The following is a 17,477-nucleotide window of genomic DNA, read 5'->3' on the forward strand; positions in this document are numbered from 1 at the left end:
AAAGTAAAATTTCTCAAAAACTCAAATGCATCCAAGAGTTTTTGTTCAAATTATGTGAAACTTGAAAGGATTGGTAATACGTAATGTTTTTTTTAACACGCGTGAGTTATTTAAGCTTGATCGCTAGTAAAATAATAAAAGACACGAACTTTAAAGCTAGAATGGCTCAAAAGATGTTAGGATGTGTCTATAAACACACACAAATGTAAAAAAACTAGAGAGGTCTTAAAAAAATGAAATTTCCTAAAACCTCGTTTACTAAGGACTTCAGATACAATCTCGGATAAATATGAATCTTGAGTCAAAAAGAAAAAGAAAAAAAAAGCCCATACTAAAAATTAGTTTATGAGGTTTTATGATTGGTCTTGCTTTGTGGCAATAGCTGTAAAAAAATGTATACCCTGTATACACAACTTCAAAGGTACATATAGTAACTAAGCCAACTTCCATGGTGCCCTAAACTCATTGTTTGGTAAACAGCCCAGCCCCGCCCTACCCCCCAACACCCCGAGGTCTATTAGACATGGGTAATGGGTTTATCATTGCATACTCCACCAAAGCTGAAGTAAAGTTGCACCAGTTGGTCAGACAACAAAAGAATCATACATTCCATGAGCCCAGTAACAAACAATAGAAACATAAACACATTGATGTAAATAATTGAACTTAATCAGAATCCAGAGTACAGTTTATTAAGTGACGAAACGAAACAAAGCATTTGGGAAGTCTAAGGAACTTCACCACACAATCAATTCAATATAGAAGTTACATCGTCATGACCTTAAAACCACAAATGAACTTTAACAAAAGAACAAGAACAATTTGACAGAGGACATCAGTAGCTTCACAGTGCACTTGAGCCTTGATAATCTTTGTTTACAGGTAGTTCCACAATGCATGCCCTGCAGAATGTACAAGCAGGCGAAAATATGTTTTGCACAAAGCCATTCAATAGAATGGACCCAATAATTCTCTCCCTCCCTTGAACATGCTACAATTTAAAACAGCACCACCACCCCTTATCATTTTCAAAAGATAGAAACAAAGAAACCTATGATAAGGACAATGAGTGTGGATTTTGTTGTCAGGCTGGATGTTTAGACAGTAAAAAAGAAAGCCAGATAACACTATGGCAAGAGAAATTGTGACCTCTGCTTCAAGATACTGTCTATGGTACAAGTTCTACTATACATGTACAAGCTGGCTTAAAGCCAATATGCTGCTACTCCAACAATACTGTAAAAATAGTTGAAGAGAGTACCATAAAAATGAAGAAACTTGTATTAAGTTACAGCGGACATGGAAGTCCCTCCTAACTATGTCAACTCCGCAAACGTTTTCTTTGACTGCCCTCTTCAATAGTTCCCTGAAAGTTCGACAAAAACGCCAAAATAAATATAATTTTCCAGTACAGCATGAACCAACCCAATGCATCATACAGATTACAGACTAATGGAACTATAACACATATTCAATATCAGGAAATATAGTACTATAACACATTCACTTGAAAAGCTTAAAAGTTGTAAAGTACTAATATCATATGTAGGCATAATATACAATAATATATGCGGAACTTCCTAAGATCAAAATTTGCATCACTTGAAAAGCTTAAAGTTGTAAATAACTAACATCATATATAGGCACATGACATGTACAATAAAATATGCTTTCAAAGATCAAAATTTGTTCTGGCAACAAAATTATAAACTAGGATGTATTTATAAAAAATATAATGAAATAGAAGTTTCAAGATAGGATTGTCCAATAAAACTAAAACAGAGAAGAGAAAAAACCCCGCACAAGTGCTGAACAATGAATAAGTAAAACTACAACGAAAAGAAATATAGAAAGATACCCCTTCATCTTGTCCAAAAACTCCAGGGGATACATCAGTGGACTCCGGCCTGCATTTGGCATGCACTATAGGACCTAATTGTGACCTATCCATGCCAGGTGTTGACCCGTGAGGTGCATTCAAGTACACAGCACCTTTATACATCCACTCCTCTGTCTCATCACTATAAAAATCATCAAAAGGCTCCCCACATAACGCACATGAATTCTGATCCTCATCAGCCGGAACAGCCATTTCTTCATCACTCTTCTTTTCCGCACTGGTATCAGCAGGCAAAAAGCCAGGAACTGCATCAGTTCCCAAAGCCTCTGCACCACTAAGCCACATGCTTGTAGTTACAAACCACTTACGAGAGGGCTTCTGCTTACGGTTTTTGGACATCCTGTTCTTCGTCACATGCCAATCCATATGACTACGGTGCTCCTCTTGGCACTTGAACCGGAGACCACAGGTTGTGCATTGTCTTGGGAGATCATGATACAGAGCAGTTATTGCAGATTCGTGACGCACCTTGAGAAGGTCCGCATTAAACTCAACTCCTACAGAATCCTAAACATTTCATGAAGTGGTTGAGATACGATTCCGATATAAGTGTAGGAAATTGACAATTGAAAAGTTAACGTTACAAAGGATATAGTTCAAGTACCTGCAGGGCACTTTGATTTGTCAATGAGATCACACCTTGAGCCATGAGAGAACTAATCAAACCGGTATAAGAACTCCCTTGCTGGTTGCTAGAGACTACTGGACCAGCCTTTAGACCAGGAAATACACCATGTATGGGAGGAGGGGGACCGGTCGGTAGAGGCGGCAAGGAGTCCCCTCGCAAATGTTGCAAAGCATTTGGAGTATAGTGAGTAGGTAAGCCCAACTGTACACGAGGTACAGGATTTGCTATACCGGCACCACCCTGGCCTTGCAAATTGTATCCACGTGGTGCCGCTGAATAAGGTGGCTCCTGATGCGGATGAAATTGTGGTTGGAAAGGACTGACCTGAGCCTGGTTTCTCTGATTAACAGGTATGAGTCTGGCATTCTGACTAGTCAACTGACTTAGCTTTGCCAAACCCAACTCCTTGTTTTCATAACCATCCAACTGCTGCTCAGGCATATACATAGACTTGTATGGACCTTGATTTTTAATGTTGTCAACAGAATTTATGAAACCGTACTGACTCCTCTGGTTCGGCAATGGAAAAATTGAATGCACAGGCGGGGGGTGAGAATTGTGCACGTTTACTGGAGGCCTTACACCCACTGACACTGGTATAGCTAAGCGAGAGTCAGCATTAACAAAGTCAGCACCAGAACCCATTCTTGATGTTGGTCCGTGAAGTCGCCCGTCAACATCAGTAGACACTTTCTCACCACCTAGTGATATAGGCATCTGGAAATTCCTACCTATTTCTTTGGTATTAAGAAGAGTCTGTGAAGGCTGAGAGGGATGAAAAGGCATATTCCATGGTTCTTGAGGGTGGCGAGAACCCTGATTATGATTTATGTCGGACTGGAATCTACCCGTGAGTCCACGACTGAACTGCAGGAACAAAGGTCCATATTAAAGTTTTAGGAGATGAGCTGAAATGAATTGAACCATTTTTCATGTTACTTCAGAAAGTTAGAGAGTCCATTTATAGAGGGCTCAGGGAAGAAACATATGATCATTGGAAAACCTAAATGGCATTGGAATTTTATTTCCATGGCCTCAGGAAGTAAAAAATGATACTGTTTGTTTAGATATTCTGGGCTAGTGAAGGATTCAGATTTTAAAGGATTTCAAGGTTAGGAAGGGTAAGTGATTTGGTTGGGCTTTAAACATCAAAACATCCTATGTAAAAAAATTAGAATCCAAGAAGATGATTGACAAGTACCACAAATAAGGAGACCTGGAATCAGGCACACAAACTACCAACTTGTTGAACCCAGACTATAAATGACACCCCACCACAAGACATCAAATAAGCAATTATGAATAATTGAAATGCAAATAATGAAATAAGATACTTCTGCAAACATCAATTTCATGTGATTTTTATGTTAACTAAACAAAAGTGGTTCTTAAACAAGTAAAGGGAACGTACAGAGAGCGGGGGGACTGAATCTTCAGCAACTACAGAGGACTGTTCTGAAGGTAGGTATGCCTGAGTAGACCAAGTACTCCCGATATCTGAATCTAAGGAGCTTGCATTCAGTGTTCCGAGGCCAGGCCTGGGCCTGTAGCTTCTAGAATGTGGAACATTTGAAGGAAAGAAATCATCACTCCTAGTGTGCTTGGTTATAGATGGGCCAACAGATTTCCAATCAAACTCATCCTCCTCAGTATTCTGCCACGCCATTGAAGTTGCTTTGTGATCTAGACCATTTACATTAAGCCGCCCAACATGCAAAGGCTTATCACTTAAACTTCTATCCCCACTGTCTTTTCCATATGCATCAATCAAAGCTCTTGGTCTTTGATGTTCAAGTCCATTATTTAACCGGTTCTGACTACCATCAAGATAATGTTTTCTCCGCCTTTCACTTAGCTCTTCATCTCTGATTGCTCTATAATCATACACAGAATTAGATGGAGATGCCCGCTCACCAAACCTTTTAGGAGAATTTTCTACTTCATATTCATCAATGCCAATATTTGAAGGTGACGAAGATCTTGCAAGTCTGACAGCGGAAGATGGCTGTACCCGTTTGGACCCAACGGGAAAATCTGTATGACTCATAGTTCCCGTTGAGCTTAGTCTTTGGGGACCAACCTGATAGGATAAAAGCAGTGCATCATCAGAATCATACTTATTGAACAGAATCGTGTTTCTTTTTGTCAAACGAAATTGCACTTTTCTAAGTTCCTGTTGCATGCTATACATTGTACAGTGATGTCAACAAACTACAGATAACACAGTTGTTCACTGGATAGATTCAGATTCGGTAAACGAAAACCAACAGGTCTAACTAGCAGTTTTCCAATTCAAGGGCCAAAGCATACTCTCATCACAATTACACTTCCCTATTGCATCCTGGTATTATGCAGGATTACGAACAATTTACATAAAAAAAGTTGATGACTGATTTAGGTACACAAATTAGATAACTGAAAGCAATATTTATAGAACTAAAAGGGTTTCAGTAAAGGGCCAAGCATAAAACAATACTTATAACAAACATATGAATGTGTGCGTCTCTTAGAGAAAAATAGTCTAGTTACTCATGTCAATAAAAGTGGTAACACTCGTAAATTATCAAATCCCAAAACAAAAAACATTCAAAACAGTAATCAAGACATGTCTTTGCAGAAGATAAAAAGAGAGATTTCACAGGATAGCTTACATTATCCACATTTGAGGTCTCCAACTGACGTAAATATTTTGGATTGACATGGATGCCATGCGCTGGCCGAGGAGATTCAGATGCTCTCATAGGAGGTAAACCTGATGATTGCTGGTTCATTTGTGGAGAAAACTGCAGCTGCGCTTCGATCCTGCGAAGGACTGAAGGAGGAAACACTGTTGACCAAGTGCCAAAAAGGTGGCGCATGGCAGAGTGCTGGTTGGGTTGAACTTGCCTGTATGCCTCACAAAAGACCTATGCAAGTATTTGAAACTAGAGTCATGCGATTTGCCGACAACAGCTATTTCTAAAACTCAAAACTATAATACAGTTCAAAGTTAGGATGAATCACCTCAGGGAGACGGGAAGAGAAGTATCTGACATAGTCTCGGCCAATGTTCTTTACGATACTGTCTAAAAGATATAGTGAAGGCAGCTTGTGCTCGACTGGGACCTGCAACAGACCAGAATTTCAACAATTAAGGCAATCTTCAAAATCGACAACTGCAAAACAGCAACCGCAACTACTACTTATGCTGCCTGACACATTCGTTCCGATTCAACTCTATATCACAAAATTAGCACTGAGCCTAGTTGTTTATTTATTCGACAATGGTGTACTGCTAAGCTTTCGCTAATGCTTGAGGTTGTTGCTTCGAGTATGGTTAATTTCAACTGGTTGTTTGTGTAATCAAAACTGTAAACTTAACCGCAATTCGACATAGAAAAAAAAATTGACAGAAAGAAACTACAGCTGCGAAATCAAGAACATGAGATTGAGCATTATAGAAGATCGCTAAGTTACAATTCCTAGTAATCCCCCAAATTACACAACTTTCGCAAACCCTAATTCGGGGAATACAAATTCGTTTTGATTTTCAGCAGAAGCAAGCAGACCTCGAGAATCCGAGCGCAGATGGCGTCGGCGATGCCCTTGCCGTGGTCTCGCTGCTCGCCGGCGATGATAGTGAGATCGGTGATAATCGGCTTCGAATTGAAAACCAACTCCGACAACAACATCTCGTAAAGCTGCACAATCTCCTCCGTGCTCGGCGGCGACACGTCGTCGTCGGGGGATACTCTCAGGTCGTCGTCGCGCTGCTTGAGCAGCGCCTTGTAGCGGTCGACAATCGGAGTCGGCGGCGGCGGCGGCTTGGGAGCGAGGTCGGTAATCGGCATGGGCTTGGTGGCCGGAAAAGCGAGAGGTCTAGGGTTTTCACGAGAGAGCTCCATGGGGAATTGAGGGAGAGGAGAAGGTGAGAGAGGTTAGGATTAGGGTTAGGGTTAGGATTGGCATTAGGGTTTGTTCTCACCACCATAGAAAGGAGGAGGAGAAGAAGAAGCGGTTCTGAACTGCCACTTTCCTCGTGACGAGTCTCTCATGCTCTCGTCGTGTGCGTCGTCCTTGCTTTTAATCTAGTTAAAAACTCCTGACCAACGACAAGCCGTTTATTTATAACCGCCCTATGGTAAATTGAATGATATCCTTTCTTGGACAAATTGGGGGAAAAAGAGAGACAGAGCTATATATGGATGGAAACCTATACCGATTTAACTTTGACTACTATTTAAACCCTAAATCCCAAAGGAGCCAAAGGGCTCTGCTCTATTCTCTTAAAAAGAAAATAAAAAATGAATGGCTAATTGAAAAAATATTTGTGCCAACGAGTTTTTGGCTCAGTTGGCAAGTGCGGGTTTGTGGTGAAGACCTCATCCAAGTTCGATCTCCGCTACCAACAGGCCTCGTTGGTTCGTGATCTGTAAATTCTCCTGTGGAAATCCATACCTAGAGGCTGATGTGACAAGTACGTATCCACTGTCAATCTTTCAGGGTTAAGGTTGCAGGTTTGTCCTAACGATAGTGGTGTGGCGTAACCAACCTCTCACCTAAACTTTTTGTAACAATTTGTTACAAAATTGTGTGGAAATAGAAAACAATGAGGATCAGAAACCGGTTGTATCTCCCGAGACTATTTGCTGGTGCTTAGAATCTACTCTTGGTGTTGGATGATCAAGTTGCATTTGGTTGTCTATTATTGTTTGTGACTTGTTGTATCTTCTTTTTTATTGCCTCTTGACAATGCTCCTTGTGATTTTTTGAACCAAATCCGACGCTCGTACACTAGTCCTAGTGGTATGGTGAGCAAGTTATGTTCGGTTATCACGTTGTTAGTGATTCAAAGTTTTTTTTGGTTTCTCTTGACAATGCTGCTAGAAGCCTAGAATGGTTGAACCAAAAATCTCATGAACACTGACTCTAATGAGTGTAATGTCCACTTCTTTCTCTATGTTACAACCTTTTGAGCAGGAGTAATGACTTGTATAGGATGTACGATAAAGTTGAACGCTGAAGTGAATTTATGCCTTCTTCAAGGTCAAACTGAACAAGCCAAGCAGACTGGAAAAGGTTACTTCCGCCTTCTAAGTCCAGCAAAGAATACTCTCTCATCATCCCCAATGCTCTCCAGCAAAATATCGTAATCATCTCCTCAAGAACTTACTGCAACATATGATTCTGACTCGTATGCGAATTCAACCTACTTCAACATATTAGACGAAGCCTCTGTTCTATCATCCATTTCAGAATTCACTGATTTTCCATCTGCTAAATAAAATGGGCAAAGATCCCTCACCTTATGAAGAGTAAGCTCCAATTGCCGAGCTAGAACCCTTTAGTGGGTTCAATTAGAGACCAAATCAGTAAGAGACTAACTGCTTGCCCTCTGAGATTCTTCCTTCCCTGCTTTAGAATCACTGGGCTCTCTTCTAATTGTCTTCAACAGCTCCGCTTACCTTCATCAACATCAGATAAAGACATGGAATCACATACTTCTACAAACACACAGAGCCCATCTACATCTTTCTTCTCCTCTTCTCGTTACTACTAAAATCGAAAAGGCAGAACGAAAATCAACTGAACAGAATAGCGAGAAAGAGCGCGTAAATACCCAAGTTTTTTTTTTTTTTTTTTAAACGGTGGGACCCCCAACCCACACAGGCCCATTAGCCTAGCTTCCGCCTAGCGGTGCCTCTGTTCTGCGTAGCCCACTTATTTATCTAGGGCCTATAAACTTTCAGCTGTTTTTTTTTTTTTTAAGATGGGACCCTCAGCCCGCAAAGGCCCATTAACCTACCTTCCGCCTAGCGGTGCCTCACCTCCACCTAGCCCGCGTATTCTTTTTGGGCCAATTAGTTTTCAACTATTTTCCTGGGGTTGTAGCCCATTACAAAGAAAATGGGTATCACTAATATCCAAATGTCACCATCAGTTTTTACCTTTTTTCTTTTTTTTTCTTTGGTAATGATCAATTCTTCATTTTTTTTTTTGGTTAGGATCAATTTCTTGAGTTCATTCTACTAGAACCAGTGGCGGAGCCAGCCCAGTCTTGACTGGCCTAGAGCCTAGGTGAGATTTTAAAAGTTCAAAAACAACCTACATCACATCTATGAATAAAGTTGAGTTTAGCTCTGGTTAGGTTTTTTTATTTATTTCCATCACCTCATGGGTTCGAGTTTCAGTTTTCCACTCTGTAGAAATTGATTCTCATTAATCTTAAGGCAATAAATCTGATCAAACTGATGCATTCTTAGTAATATCAAAACTAATGCACAATCACAGTAATATCAGATCTGTAATGGAAAAGATTATGGGCCAGATTCATGTTCTCTAACAGCCCCCCTCAAACGCTTGGCGGTCTTGGATTGACAAGTTTGCCGGAAAAAAACATATGACGAGATATTCTTTCTTTTTTTCTCTTTTTTATCGCAATGTTATTTCATTATTATCTCTTATTGTTTTTCTTCTCTTCCCCATTTTGTTCACTGTTTTTTTATTGTGATATGTTGATCTTGTGTACTGTTTGGTTGATGGCCCTAAACGGATACTGGTTTAAGTACATGTTCAGCTTCACTGGCAGCATATCTAGCCGGGTATATATATTTTGCTAATTTAGCTTCGATTTTATGTGTCGATTGCTTCAATCAATTATAGTCGTGTATTACAAATCTATGTGATCATATATCCACGAAGACTGATGTTCCTCACTACCCAACACACATCAAAAGGTTGTTATAGAGACTTGTAAAACACTGCGCGTTGATCTATGCAAATGCAAACAATAGATACCAGATCATACCCAATTGTCAAGGCTACTTTCAAGAACATTTGATGGCAATATCATATATGTTAGCACCTGCCACCTACCATAAAACGACCTTTCGTTCTGTAAGAGCCCAACTAGGGCTTGCCCTCGAGCTTCAAATTTATCTGCATCGTTCAAAAATCTGAAAGCAACATCGGAAATGAGCACTTGCATGCTAATAAACAAAGACAGAGTTGGCATGAAAGGTTCGGCTTCATGCCCAGAAGTGACTACCAGCAAGGCCCCAGGTGTCCATCTCCAGATCTCCTTCTCATCAAGATCTGTTTCCCTTTGGTTCCATTCAATCATTCAACTCAGAACGTTGTCGTTTACCTGTTATATCAAATGGGACTTGGAATGCATTAGCGGTCTAGAATAGAGTGCTGGTCGACCGTCGACAGATGTTGTGTGTGGTTGCTTCAATCTTAGAGGGCTAGAATGGAGGTTGGTGGCAATTGGCATGGGTGAAGAAAACAAGGGTCTTTTTTGTTGTTGTTATATATATCAAATAATGGTGGCTGATATTTTGGTTGGGGAAAGCGGGGGGTCAAAGAAGCTAGAAGAGTAGGGAGGGGAGGGAAAGATCACAGTGAAGCACATTTGATCATCAGCCAACAACCCTGAAACTTGATTCAAAGTTGAAGTTGTTACGAGGAATGATATGAGTATGGAGAGCATATTCAGTATATATCGTGTATCTTCACATACATACATAGATATCAAAATTAGAGAAAATAATATAGAAACATGGTGGTCAAACATATAAATTGTTATAAATAATTAATATTGTATCGTGTAAATACAAGACGTGCATACAAGAATTTCCAGACTAAATGCGATCAAACAAAACAATTTCAACAGTTGAAGGGATCAAATGATTCAATCAGTTAAGAAAAATTTCACGAAACTAAAATCGATTAGTTCCGCAAAACAAAAGTTGACTAGATTTAATTTGAAACAAAAAAGACATGATGATACAAATTCAAAGCATATATATCATTTTCATTGGTAACTTACAAAAATATATATTTCTCATCATCTAGTAAATGTGATATCCTTTTCACAAGTGAACGTTGCTATCTCAACTTCACACATATTTGAAATATTCTTTGAAGACAATATCTCATAGGGGCATTAGTACAACACAAACTATGTATTCAATTTTCTAGGTACGTGAGATGTGAGATGTGAGATATTGAAGCAAATTAATAATTTATAACTATTGAAATAATTAGTTATATAATATGAATAGTTAATAAGTAATACCTCTCGTAGCAGTATAGGTTGACATACTGTAAAATTACATATTTTGTAGGAATGTGTAAAACAAGACTCTCATATGCGTTAGATTTGTGTGCATTCGTATCATTGATACGTTAGTTTTGTTTTTTGTGTCACATTTTGTACAGGGAAAATGATTTGGAATACCATGGATGATCAACAAGATGCATAGCTATTTCTTAACTACTGAGAATGTCCAACTGGTTGGTTTTGCGACACAATTTCGTGCAACATAAACATTTTTACGAGCTGCTAACATCATGTCATATATTTTTGGTTCACCGTATTTGTTTCACCATTTGTACAAGATGTTGAAAGCCTCCATTCTCTCTAACACACTCAAGGCTGCCGAGTCGGCTCCGATAACTCACCGGTCCGGTTTCCTACGGCGGTGGTAGAGGTTAGGGTTTCATTTCGTCTAAATAGAGGAGGTTAATGTTGAAACCTGCATCAAGTCTGAAAATTACAAACCCAGAATATGCTAAAGAATATGAGACACGTACACAATGTACTCAACGGCAGAAAAATCTTTCGTCAACATGGGGAACAAGACAAGTGTTTCGCAGCCCACGAACTCGCACACTGAACGGTCAAAACTTCGCTTCACCTCTTCTCCCTCGTTATATAAACAGACCCTCTCTTCCCCCCTCTGCTCTTCTTCTCAGGAAGAAAGACCGTTTCAAAGCTCCCCTTACAATCACCCACACCTTTCCCTCTCTTTCTCTCTGGTTTTTCTCACCCTTCATTCTCTTGTTTCTCTCCAAACCCACCACCCTCTTCTCCTTCTCCATCTTATAAAACATTTCATAATTTTTTTTTCCCAACGATCACAGAACCTCCATTGACATCAGTAAAGATGATCTCTTCGGTTAGGCTCAGAAACCCGACGTTCACGTCGGCGCAGTTCTTGTCGACCCAGAAATGCTCTTTAGGAAAAGCAGAGTGTTGTTCCCTCCCTAATATTCAGTATCCGAAACAGAGCATGCTCTGTTTCCATAAGCCGCTCCACATTTCTTCTGCTGAGAGTTTTGCATTGGTGGCCAAGACTCAGAAGCGCGATTCGACTAGGTGTGAGGCTTATGAGGCAGACAGATCACGCCCGATTGAGATTAATATTGACTTGCCGGACCAGCAGGCGAGGAAGGAGACAGCTCAGACGTTGAGAATTAGTGTTTATTTTGCGACCTGGTGGGCTTTGAATGTGGTGTTCAATATTTACAACAAGAAGGTTTTGAATGTGTTTCCATTTCCATGGCTCACGTCCACTTTGTCACTCGCAACTGGGTCTTTGATGATGCTCATTTCTTGGGCTGTTGGGATTGCTGAAGCGCCCAAGACAGATATGGACTTCTGGAAGATATTGTTTCCGGTATGCAAAACTTCATTTGATTATGCCTTGTTAGATCTTTAAATATTTGAAGTTCGTTGTTCTGATTTGGATTGGTTTGTTGAATTTGTATTGCTATAGGTTGCAGTGGCACATTCAATTGGGCATGTAGCAGCGACTGTGAGCATGGCAAACGTTGCAGTTTCATTCACTCATATCATCAAGAGTGGTGAACCTGCTTTCAGTGTCTTGGTTTCGAGGCTCTTCTTAGGCGAAACGTTTCCCACATCGGTTTATCTATCACTGTTGCCAATTATCGGAGGGTGTGCGCTTGCTGCTGTAACCGAGATCAATTTCAACATGATTGGTGAGAAAAACTTGCTGAATTATGAAAGTTTTGATTGATGGAAAGCCTATATTCACCACATTTTGATGTAACAGTAGTATACTTTAAAGGATTGCTAAGGATAATGCATGGATGTAGTGATTTTTGGTGATTGTTGATCTTACTGATGAGTACCAAATTATGCTGCTTTGTGCATCAGGGTTTATGGGGGCTATGATATCGAATCTGGCATTTGTGTTTCGAAACATATTTTCGAAGAAAGGGATGAAGGGGAAGTCTGTCAGTGGCATGAACTACTATGCTTGTCTGTCTATGTTGTCTCTATTGATCCTGATTCCGTTTGCCATTGCCGTTGAGGGTCCCCAGGCATGGGCAGCTGGATGGAAGACAGCTCTTGCACAGATTGGTCCCAATTTCGTATGGTAAAATACAATCACCTACAACTGTGTGTATTCATACTTGTTGGTTTGCTTTGTTTGATATGCCTGATCCAATTCAGCGATGAAGTAGAAGATGAATGTAAAAGAGACATATTCTATGCCTATAGATATAGAAGAGTAATCGAATTTTATGTATCTAATATAGATCTAGATGAAAGTAACTTAAATTAGAACATTAGAAATGCATACAAGTTCATGAGTAGGATATTATGACTTGCAGAAATTGGCTTCTGAATTTTCTTGTTGTATGTTTGAATTGGCCAGGTGAAAGTGATCGTTTTTGTCTATTTAGTTGTAGTAGTTACTTGTACACAAGGGCCTCTAAACTGAGCTTTCATTATGTGATAACTTGGATCTTGAATGCATTAACTAACTTATGACTGTAAATCTACTGCACCAGGTGGGTGGCAGCTCAGAGTATCTTCTATCACTTGTATAACCAGGTTTCATACATGTCACTCGATCAAATTTCTCCCTTAACATTCAGCATTGGGAACACAATGAAGCGTATATCTGTCATAGTTTCCTCCATCATCATTTTCCGCACCCCTATTCAACCAGTCAATTGCCTCGGAGCAGCCATTGCAATCTTCGGCACCTTTCTTTACTCGCAGGTAAAAATACAAGTTTACTCTCACATCGATTAGGTGACTGTTCTGTATGCGATCTTACAATATTTGTTCAGAATCTTAGAATATGTCTGGGGTCAAAATGCCTAATTATGCATGGACAAGATATTTGTTTTCATTTTGCATTCTTCAATCCCACTTGTTTATATGGTGACAAATGACAAAGAACACAGAAGGTGGCCTTAAAACATTTCAAGGGCCACTACAAAATATGGGGCAATCAAAATGTAATCTTTCAATATAACATCTTCAAGGGCCACTAAAGAATAAGGGGGCAATCAAAATGCAATTTTCTAACCTTTTCACATCTCATGTTCAGATGACCCCAAGTAGAGGTGCAGTAACATTTTCATTTAGTATGATATTTAACGCACAGTTAAATCAGCTGGTTAACTTTTAAATTTTCGACTTTTAAATCTTCTGAAAGATAGAATTGTCCATGTAGTTGGCAGATTGGGGTACTTGGCTGACAATTTGCCACTAACTTTGAGTGCAGGGTAACAAGGGCAACAAGAGCAGCAAGAAGTAAGGAATTTTGAAGATGTTAAAGCTAGCATGTAACACAGATGATGACAAGACTCAAGAGACGGCGAGACTTATCTGCCTATAGATATATGGAGGTTTTGAACAATCAATCAAACGGGTATATGAGTATATGGTCAACTGAACTTTGTGGTTATGTGTTATCAAGATCATAGTCTTGAAACCATGGATGTGGTTCATATGGTTAGAGTATACAAGTCTTTTTGTTCACTGCTTGAGAGCTGAGAAATTGTGTTGTAGATTTTGTAGTAAATAAGAACAACATGAAAGTTATCGAGGCCCATTACCTTTTGAGGCACAATAAGAGTTGGATTTCAGATTTTGTCAAATCAATGTGTGCATCGAAATGATACAATAAGTTTAAACTGTCAAGAACAAGCCTGGGATATGGTACTTTCGGACCTGATGATCATTTACAGAAATCCACAGGAACAAGAACTGTCGAAATCGCTTGAAGGGCTTGTTTGCATTTGCTTGTTTAGAAGTATTGGTTTACAAAATGAAAATCCCGTGGTTTATATTCTAAGCGCCAATGCTTTGTAGGCCGACTAGTTGGTTATATATGCAAGAATACATCATGTACGTTTTCGTTGCGTTCTCTTTGAGTGTGAGCTTCTGTATGTAAGATCAGTGCTATTACTTTTATTTAACAACGTACGATACGTGTCCTTGTCTACTTTCCTAGTCAAATTGGCAACCTCGTTTTGATGCAAGATATTACATAGATATTTAACAATTCTAAATCCTCAAGCGACCTTGTGCTACAGCATGTGTAGGCCAGGACTCGGGATTTTCGGCTTCTAATTGGTTCGAGGTCATTCCTAGTTTTGCAATCATGCAACTTTTGTCAAAAATTTCGGTTTTTCCTCACCGTTAATGTCACTCTAACCATTTGGTTCACAGTAATGTAGGCCTCGCTGCATGATAGTGGCATCAGAAGGCATTGTTGATTCTATAAGAGGGGCCTCTTTGTGTTTGTGAATCTCATAACTGTGTTCCTTTCTTGATTATTCTGCTCTCACTGTTATGGAGGTTTTATCAGTATCTCATGCTTTCCTTATGACTGAGATCATGTGTTTTTCGATTCTTGTTGTGTCATGTAATCACATATCCTTGAAAGGAAACTCCCAGAGCAACTTTCTCTTTGGAACCGCATCCTCTTCTTATCAGGCTTGTAGACTTCTTATATCCATAAACTCAGTTTGTTTGAGTTATAGATTGTCATTTTTTAACATTTTTTTTTCAGTTTGAGGGAGCTTTTCTGAATGATGGTAAAAGTCTCAACAACTGGGATGTCTTCAGTCACAAGCCTGGTTAGAGTGCTTGATCATATTTTATTTACTCATCGCTTCGATGCATTTTCATCCAACTTCGATGCTAAAGAAGTTATGTTGGCTTGTTATAGGTAATATCCTGGATGGAACTAATGGAGACATTGCTGTTGATCAGTACCATCTTTATCAGGTTAGGCTCTAATGATTATTGGCTAGTTATAATCTGTCATTCTGTCAAATGCTGATATATTTTCTCTCGCTGGATCCTTTAGTGCCAACTTTTGTGTGTTCATGTTTCACTTTCCATCCAATCCCTATATGCAAACTATATTAGTGAGAAACAATTTAGCAGAATTTCTTTTAAAAAAATTATACTTTTCTGTATATTCGATGAACTTGTATGGCTAGATTTCTATTAACAGTGTTCAGGGCCTTCAGGCATAAGAGCAAAAACTTGCATTATTTCATTCATTTGAATGTTTGATGGTGAATCTATCGTATACAATTATTTTCCAATACTGCCTCGCAAGCTCAAATCTGAATTGACCCTGATTGGAGTACGTACAGTATGTTTACTGTATAGGCGTCCCCATAAGGAGATATGCAAATCTTCTTAGTTGTCTGCAAGTGTAGGAATGAGCAAAATGTTAGATGGTGCTTACTTATATATGCTTGATTTTGAGTCTGCCCTACCCCAAGAATTTATGATGCATGATAAATTGCAACCCTACTAGTCAATATCTTGTTGTTGATAATTGGATTCGAAACCCTAAAAGAACTGTTAGGAATCTCTTATTGATAGCTTTTTCACTGATTTGAGCTAGTAAGGTCATTACTGTTTGCAGCTAGTGTTTGCCTCCAATAGTAATTTCTTTGAACTAAATTGCACTAATCTATACGGGTAGAAAGGAAAATCTTCACCTGGGGATAACTTGGTGTGCTAATGAAAAGAAAACATCATATATGAGTATATGACTCTGTATTAGATTAATTGCTGATAACTGGTTTTGCATGCATACGAGAAAACAGGAAGACTTGGATCTCATGGATTACATTGGAGTCAACAGCTACCGTTTTTCTATATCATGGGCAAGAATTTTACCCAGTAAGCTTTTTTTCATTACTTGATCAAGTTCCAAATGATTAAACTATGTAACATTCAGTCTTCACATATCTAAGCAAGCTCTATTATTTTAACTATGAACCAGAAGGAAGATTTGGAAAAGTGAACAGAGCTGGCATTGATCACTATAACAAGCTCATCGATGCTCTTCTGCTTAGAGGTCTTCTTTTTTACCATTGTTTATGTACTCATCCAATGTAGTTTAGTTGCTGCATTACCTAAGTGTTGAGTGCATGATGTGTTTCCTTAAACATATTTCGTATCCTGGTGTAGGAATCCAGCCCTTTGTGACATTGACTCACTACGACATACCTCAGGAACTTGAAGACAGATATGGAGCTTGGCTAAGTCCTCTACTGCAGTATGCAGCATCTGTTCCATACCTCCACTCTAGTCCAAGAACAATTTCATATTGGGAACAGAAGTCACTAATAAAGACAACATGTCACATTTTTGCAGGGAAGATTTTAGATATTATGCAGATATATGTTTCAAATTCTTTGGAGACAGAGTCAAGTACTGGTCTACTTTCAACGAGCCCAATGTTCTGGCCATTCGTGGATATCGGTCTGGGATTTACCCACCGTCTCATTGCTCTCTCCCTTTTGGGAATTGTATTAGTGGAGATTCAGAAAGAGAGCCTTTCATTGCAGCTCATAACATCATTCTATCCCATGCAGCCGCTGTGAACGTATACCGAACCAAATATCAGGTGAACGTCTTGTCTTAGATAGTTATATTCAATACTAACTCATAAGGTCAGTTAAATAATACGTCTGTAACATGCAGAAAAAACAAGAAGGGAGCATTGGAATAGTGATGAATGCTGTATGGTATGAACCCATCAGCAGCTCTTTAGAAGACAAATTAGCAGCTGAAAGGGCTCAGTCTTTCTATATTAACTGGTATGAAGATGTTTTATATATAATTATTATATATATAATAATTTGTGAAGATGTTAATAGCAATACCTTATATATATATATATAGAAAGGATGTAGAGCGGACGTCCGCACTCGGCTTAAAGTGCGGACGTCCGTCTGTTCTCCATCCTCCAGCACCGGCGACGGCGCGCCTCCACCGCAGAAGACTCCAGCAACGTCCCCGACTACTTCCCTTCTCCGGCGAGTCCGTTTTTTTCCAGTTTCCAGCGAGATCGACTTTGTTTGAAGTTTTGGGTGATCTCGCCGGAA

General features: G+C 39.3%; 3 protein-coding genes across 3 annotated transcripts in view; 2 read left to right on the forward strand and 1 right to left on the reverse strand.

The window, feature by feature from the left end:
- Window positions 1-735: 735 nt before the first annotated feature.
- LOC101292683 lies at window positions 736-6,539 on the reverse strand. Its single transcript, XM_004295206.1, has 8 exons — window positions 6,077-6,539; window positions 5,532-5,633; window positions 5,180-5,434; window positions 4,045-4,608; window positions 3,936-3,968; window positions 2,505-3,395; window positions 1,892-2,407; window positions 736-1,366 (listed from the first exon to the last, which is right to left on the reverse strand). The coding sequence occupies exons 1-8, from the start codon at window positions 6,410-6,412 to the stop codon at window positions 1,322-1,324; spliced, it is 2,742 nt and encodes a 913-aa protein (XP_004295254.1). The 5' UTR covers window positions 6,413-6,539; the 3' UTR covers window positions 736-1,321.
- Window positions 6,540-11,271: 4,732 nt separating this feature from the next.
- LOC101312125 (glucose-6-phosphate/phosphate translocator 1, chloroplastic-like) lies at window positions 11,272-14,213 on the forward strand. Its single transcript, XM_004293221.1, has 5 exons — window positions 11,272-11,971; window positions 12,071-12,296; window positions 12,475-12,697; window positions 13,116-13,329; window positions 13,841-14,213. The coding sequence occupies exons 1-5, from the start codon at window positions 11,459-11,461 to the stop codon at window positions 13,871-13,873; spliced, it is 1,209 nt and encodes a 402-aa protein (XP_004293269.1). The 5' UTR covers window positions 11,272-11,458; the 3' UTR covers window positions 13,874-14,213.
- Window positions 14,214-14,913: 700 nt separating this feature from the next.
- LOC101312701 (beta-glucosidase 47-like) overlaps window positions 14,914-17,477 on the forward strand; it is a 6,121-nt gene continuing 3,557 nt past the window's right edge. Inside the window, exons 1-8 of the mRNA XM_004293223.1 lie at window positions 14,914-15,057; window positions 15,134-15,200; window positions 15,293-15,351; window positions 16,191-16,266; window positions 16,370-16,444; window positions 16,558-16,645; window positions 16,744-16,996; window positions 17,074-17,189. Of these exons, the coding sequence (XP_004293271.1) occupies window positions 14,914-15,057; window positions 15,134-15,200; window positions 15,293-15,351; window positions 16,191-16,266; window positions 16,370-16,444; window positions 16,558-16,645; window positions 16,744-16,996; window positions 17,074-17,189 (878 nt within the window). The remainder of the gene's footprint in view (window positions 15,058-15,133; window positions 15,201-15,292; window positions 15,352-16,190; window positions 16,267-16,369; window positions 16,445-16,557; window positions 16,646-16,743; window positions 16,997-17,073; window positions 17,190-17,477) is intronic.

This window comes from Fragaria vesca, linkage group LG3 (assembly GCF_000184155.1).
Source record: "Fragaria vesca subsp. vesca linkage group LG3, FraVesHawaii_1.0, whole genome shotgun sequence".
Classification (NCBI taxonomy): Eukaryota; Viridiplantae; Streptophyta; class Magnoliopsida; order Rosales; family Rosaceae; genus Fragaria; species Fragaria vesca.

Excerpts from the sequence above, each read along its gene's own strand:
- LOC101292683 (XM_004295206.1), bottom strand. The coding sequence starts at position 6,412 with ATGGAGCTCTCTCGTGAAAACCCTAGACCTCTCGCTTTTCCGGCCACC. Across the intron at positions 5,634-6,076 it reads TCTGCGCTCGGATTCTCGAG|GTCCCAGTCGAGCACAAGCT; the intron begins GTCTGCTTGCTT and ends GGTCTGTTGCAG. Across the intron at positions 4,609-5,179 it reads AGACCTCAAATGTGGATAAT|GTTGGTCCCCAAAGACTAAG; the intron begins GTAAGCTATCCT and ends TTATCCTATCAG.
- LOC101312125 (XM_004293221.1), top strand. The coding sequence starts at position 11,459 with ATGATCTCTTCGGTTAGGCTCAGAAACCCGACGTTCACGTCGGCGCAG. Across the intron at positions 12,698-13,115 it reads ATTGGTCCCAATTTCGTATG|GTGGGTGGCAGCTCAGAGTA; the intron begins GTAAAATACAAT and ends CTACTGCACCAG. Across the intron at positions 13,330-13,840 it reads GCACCTTTCTTTACTCGCAG|GGTAACAAGGGCAACAAGAG; the intron begins GTAAAAATACAA and ends CTTTGAGTGCAG.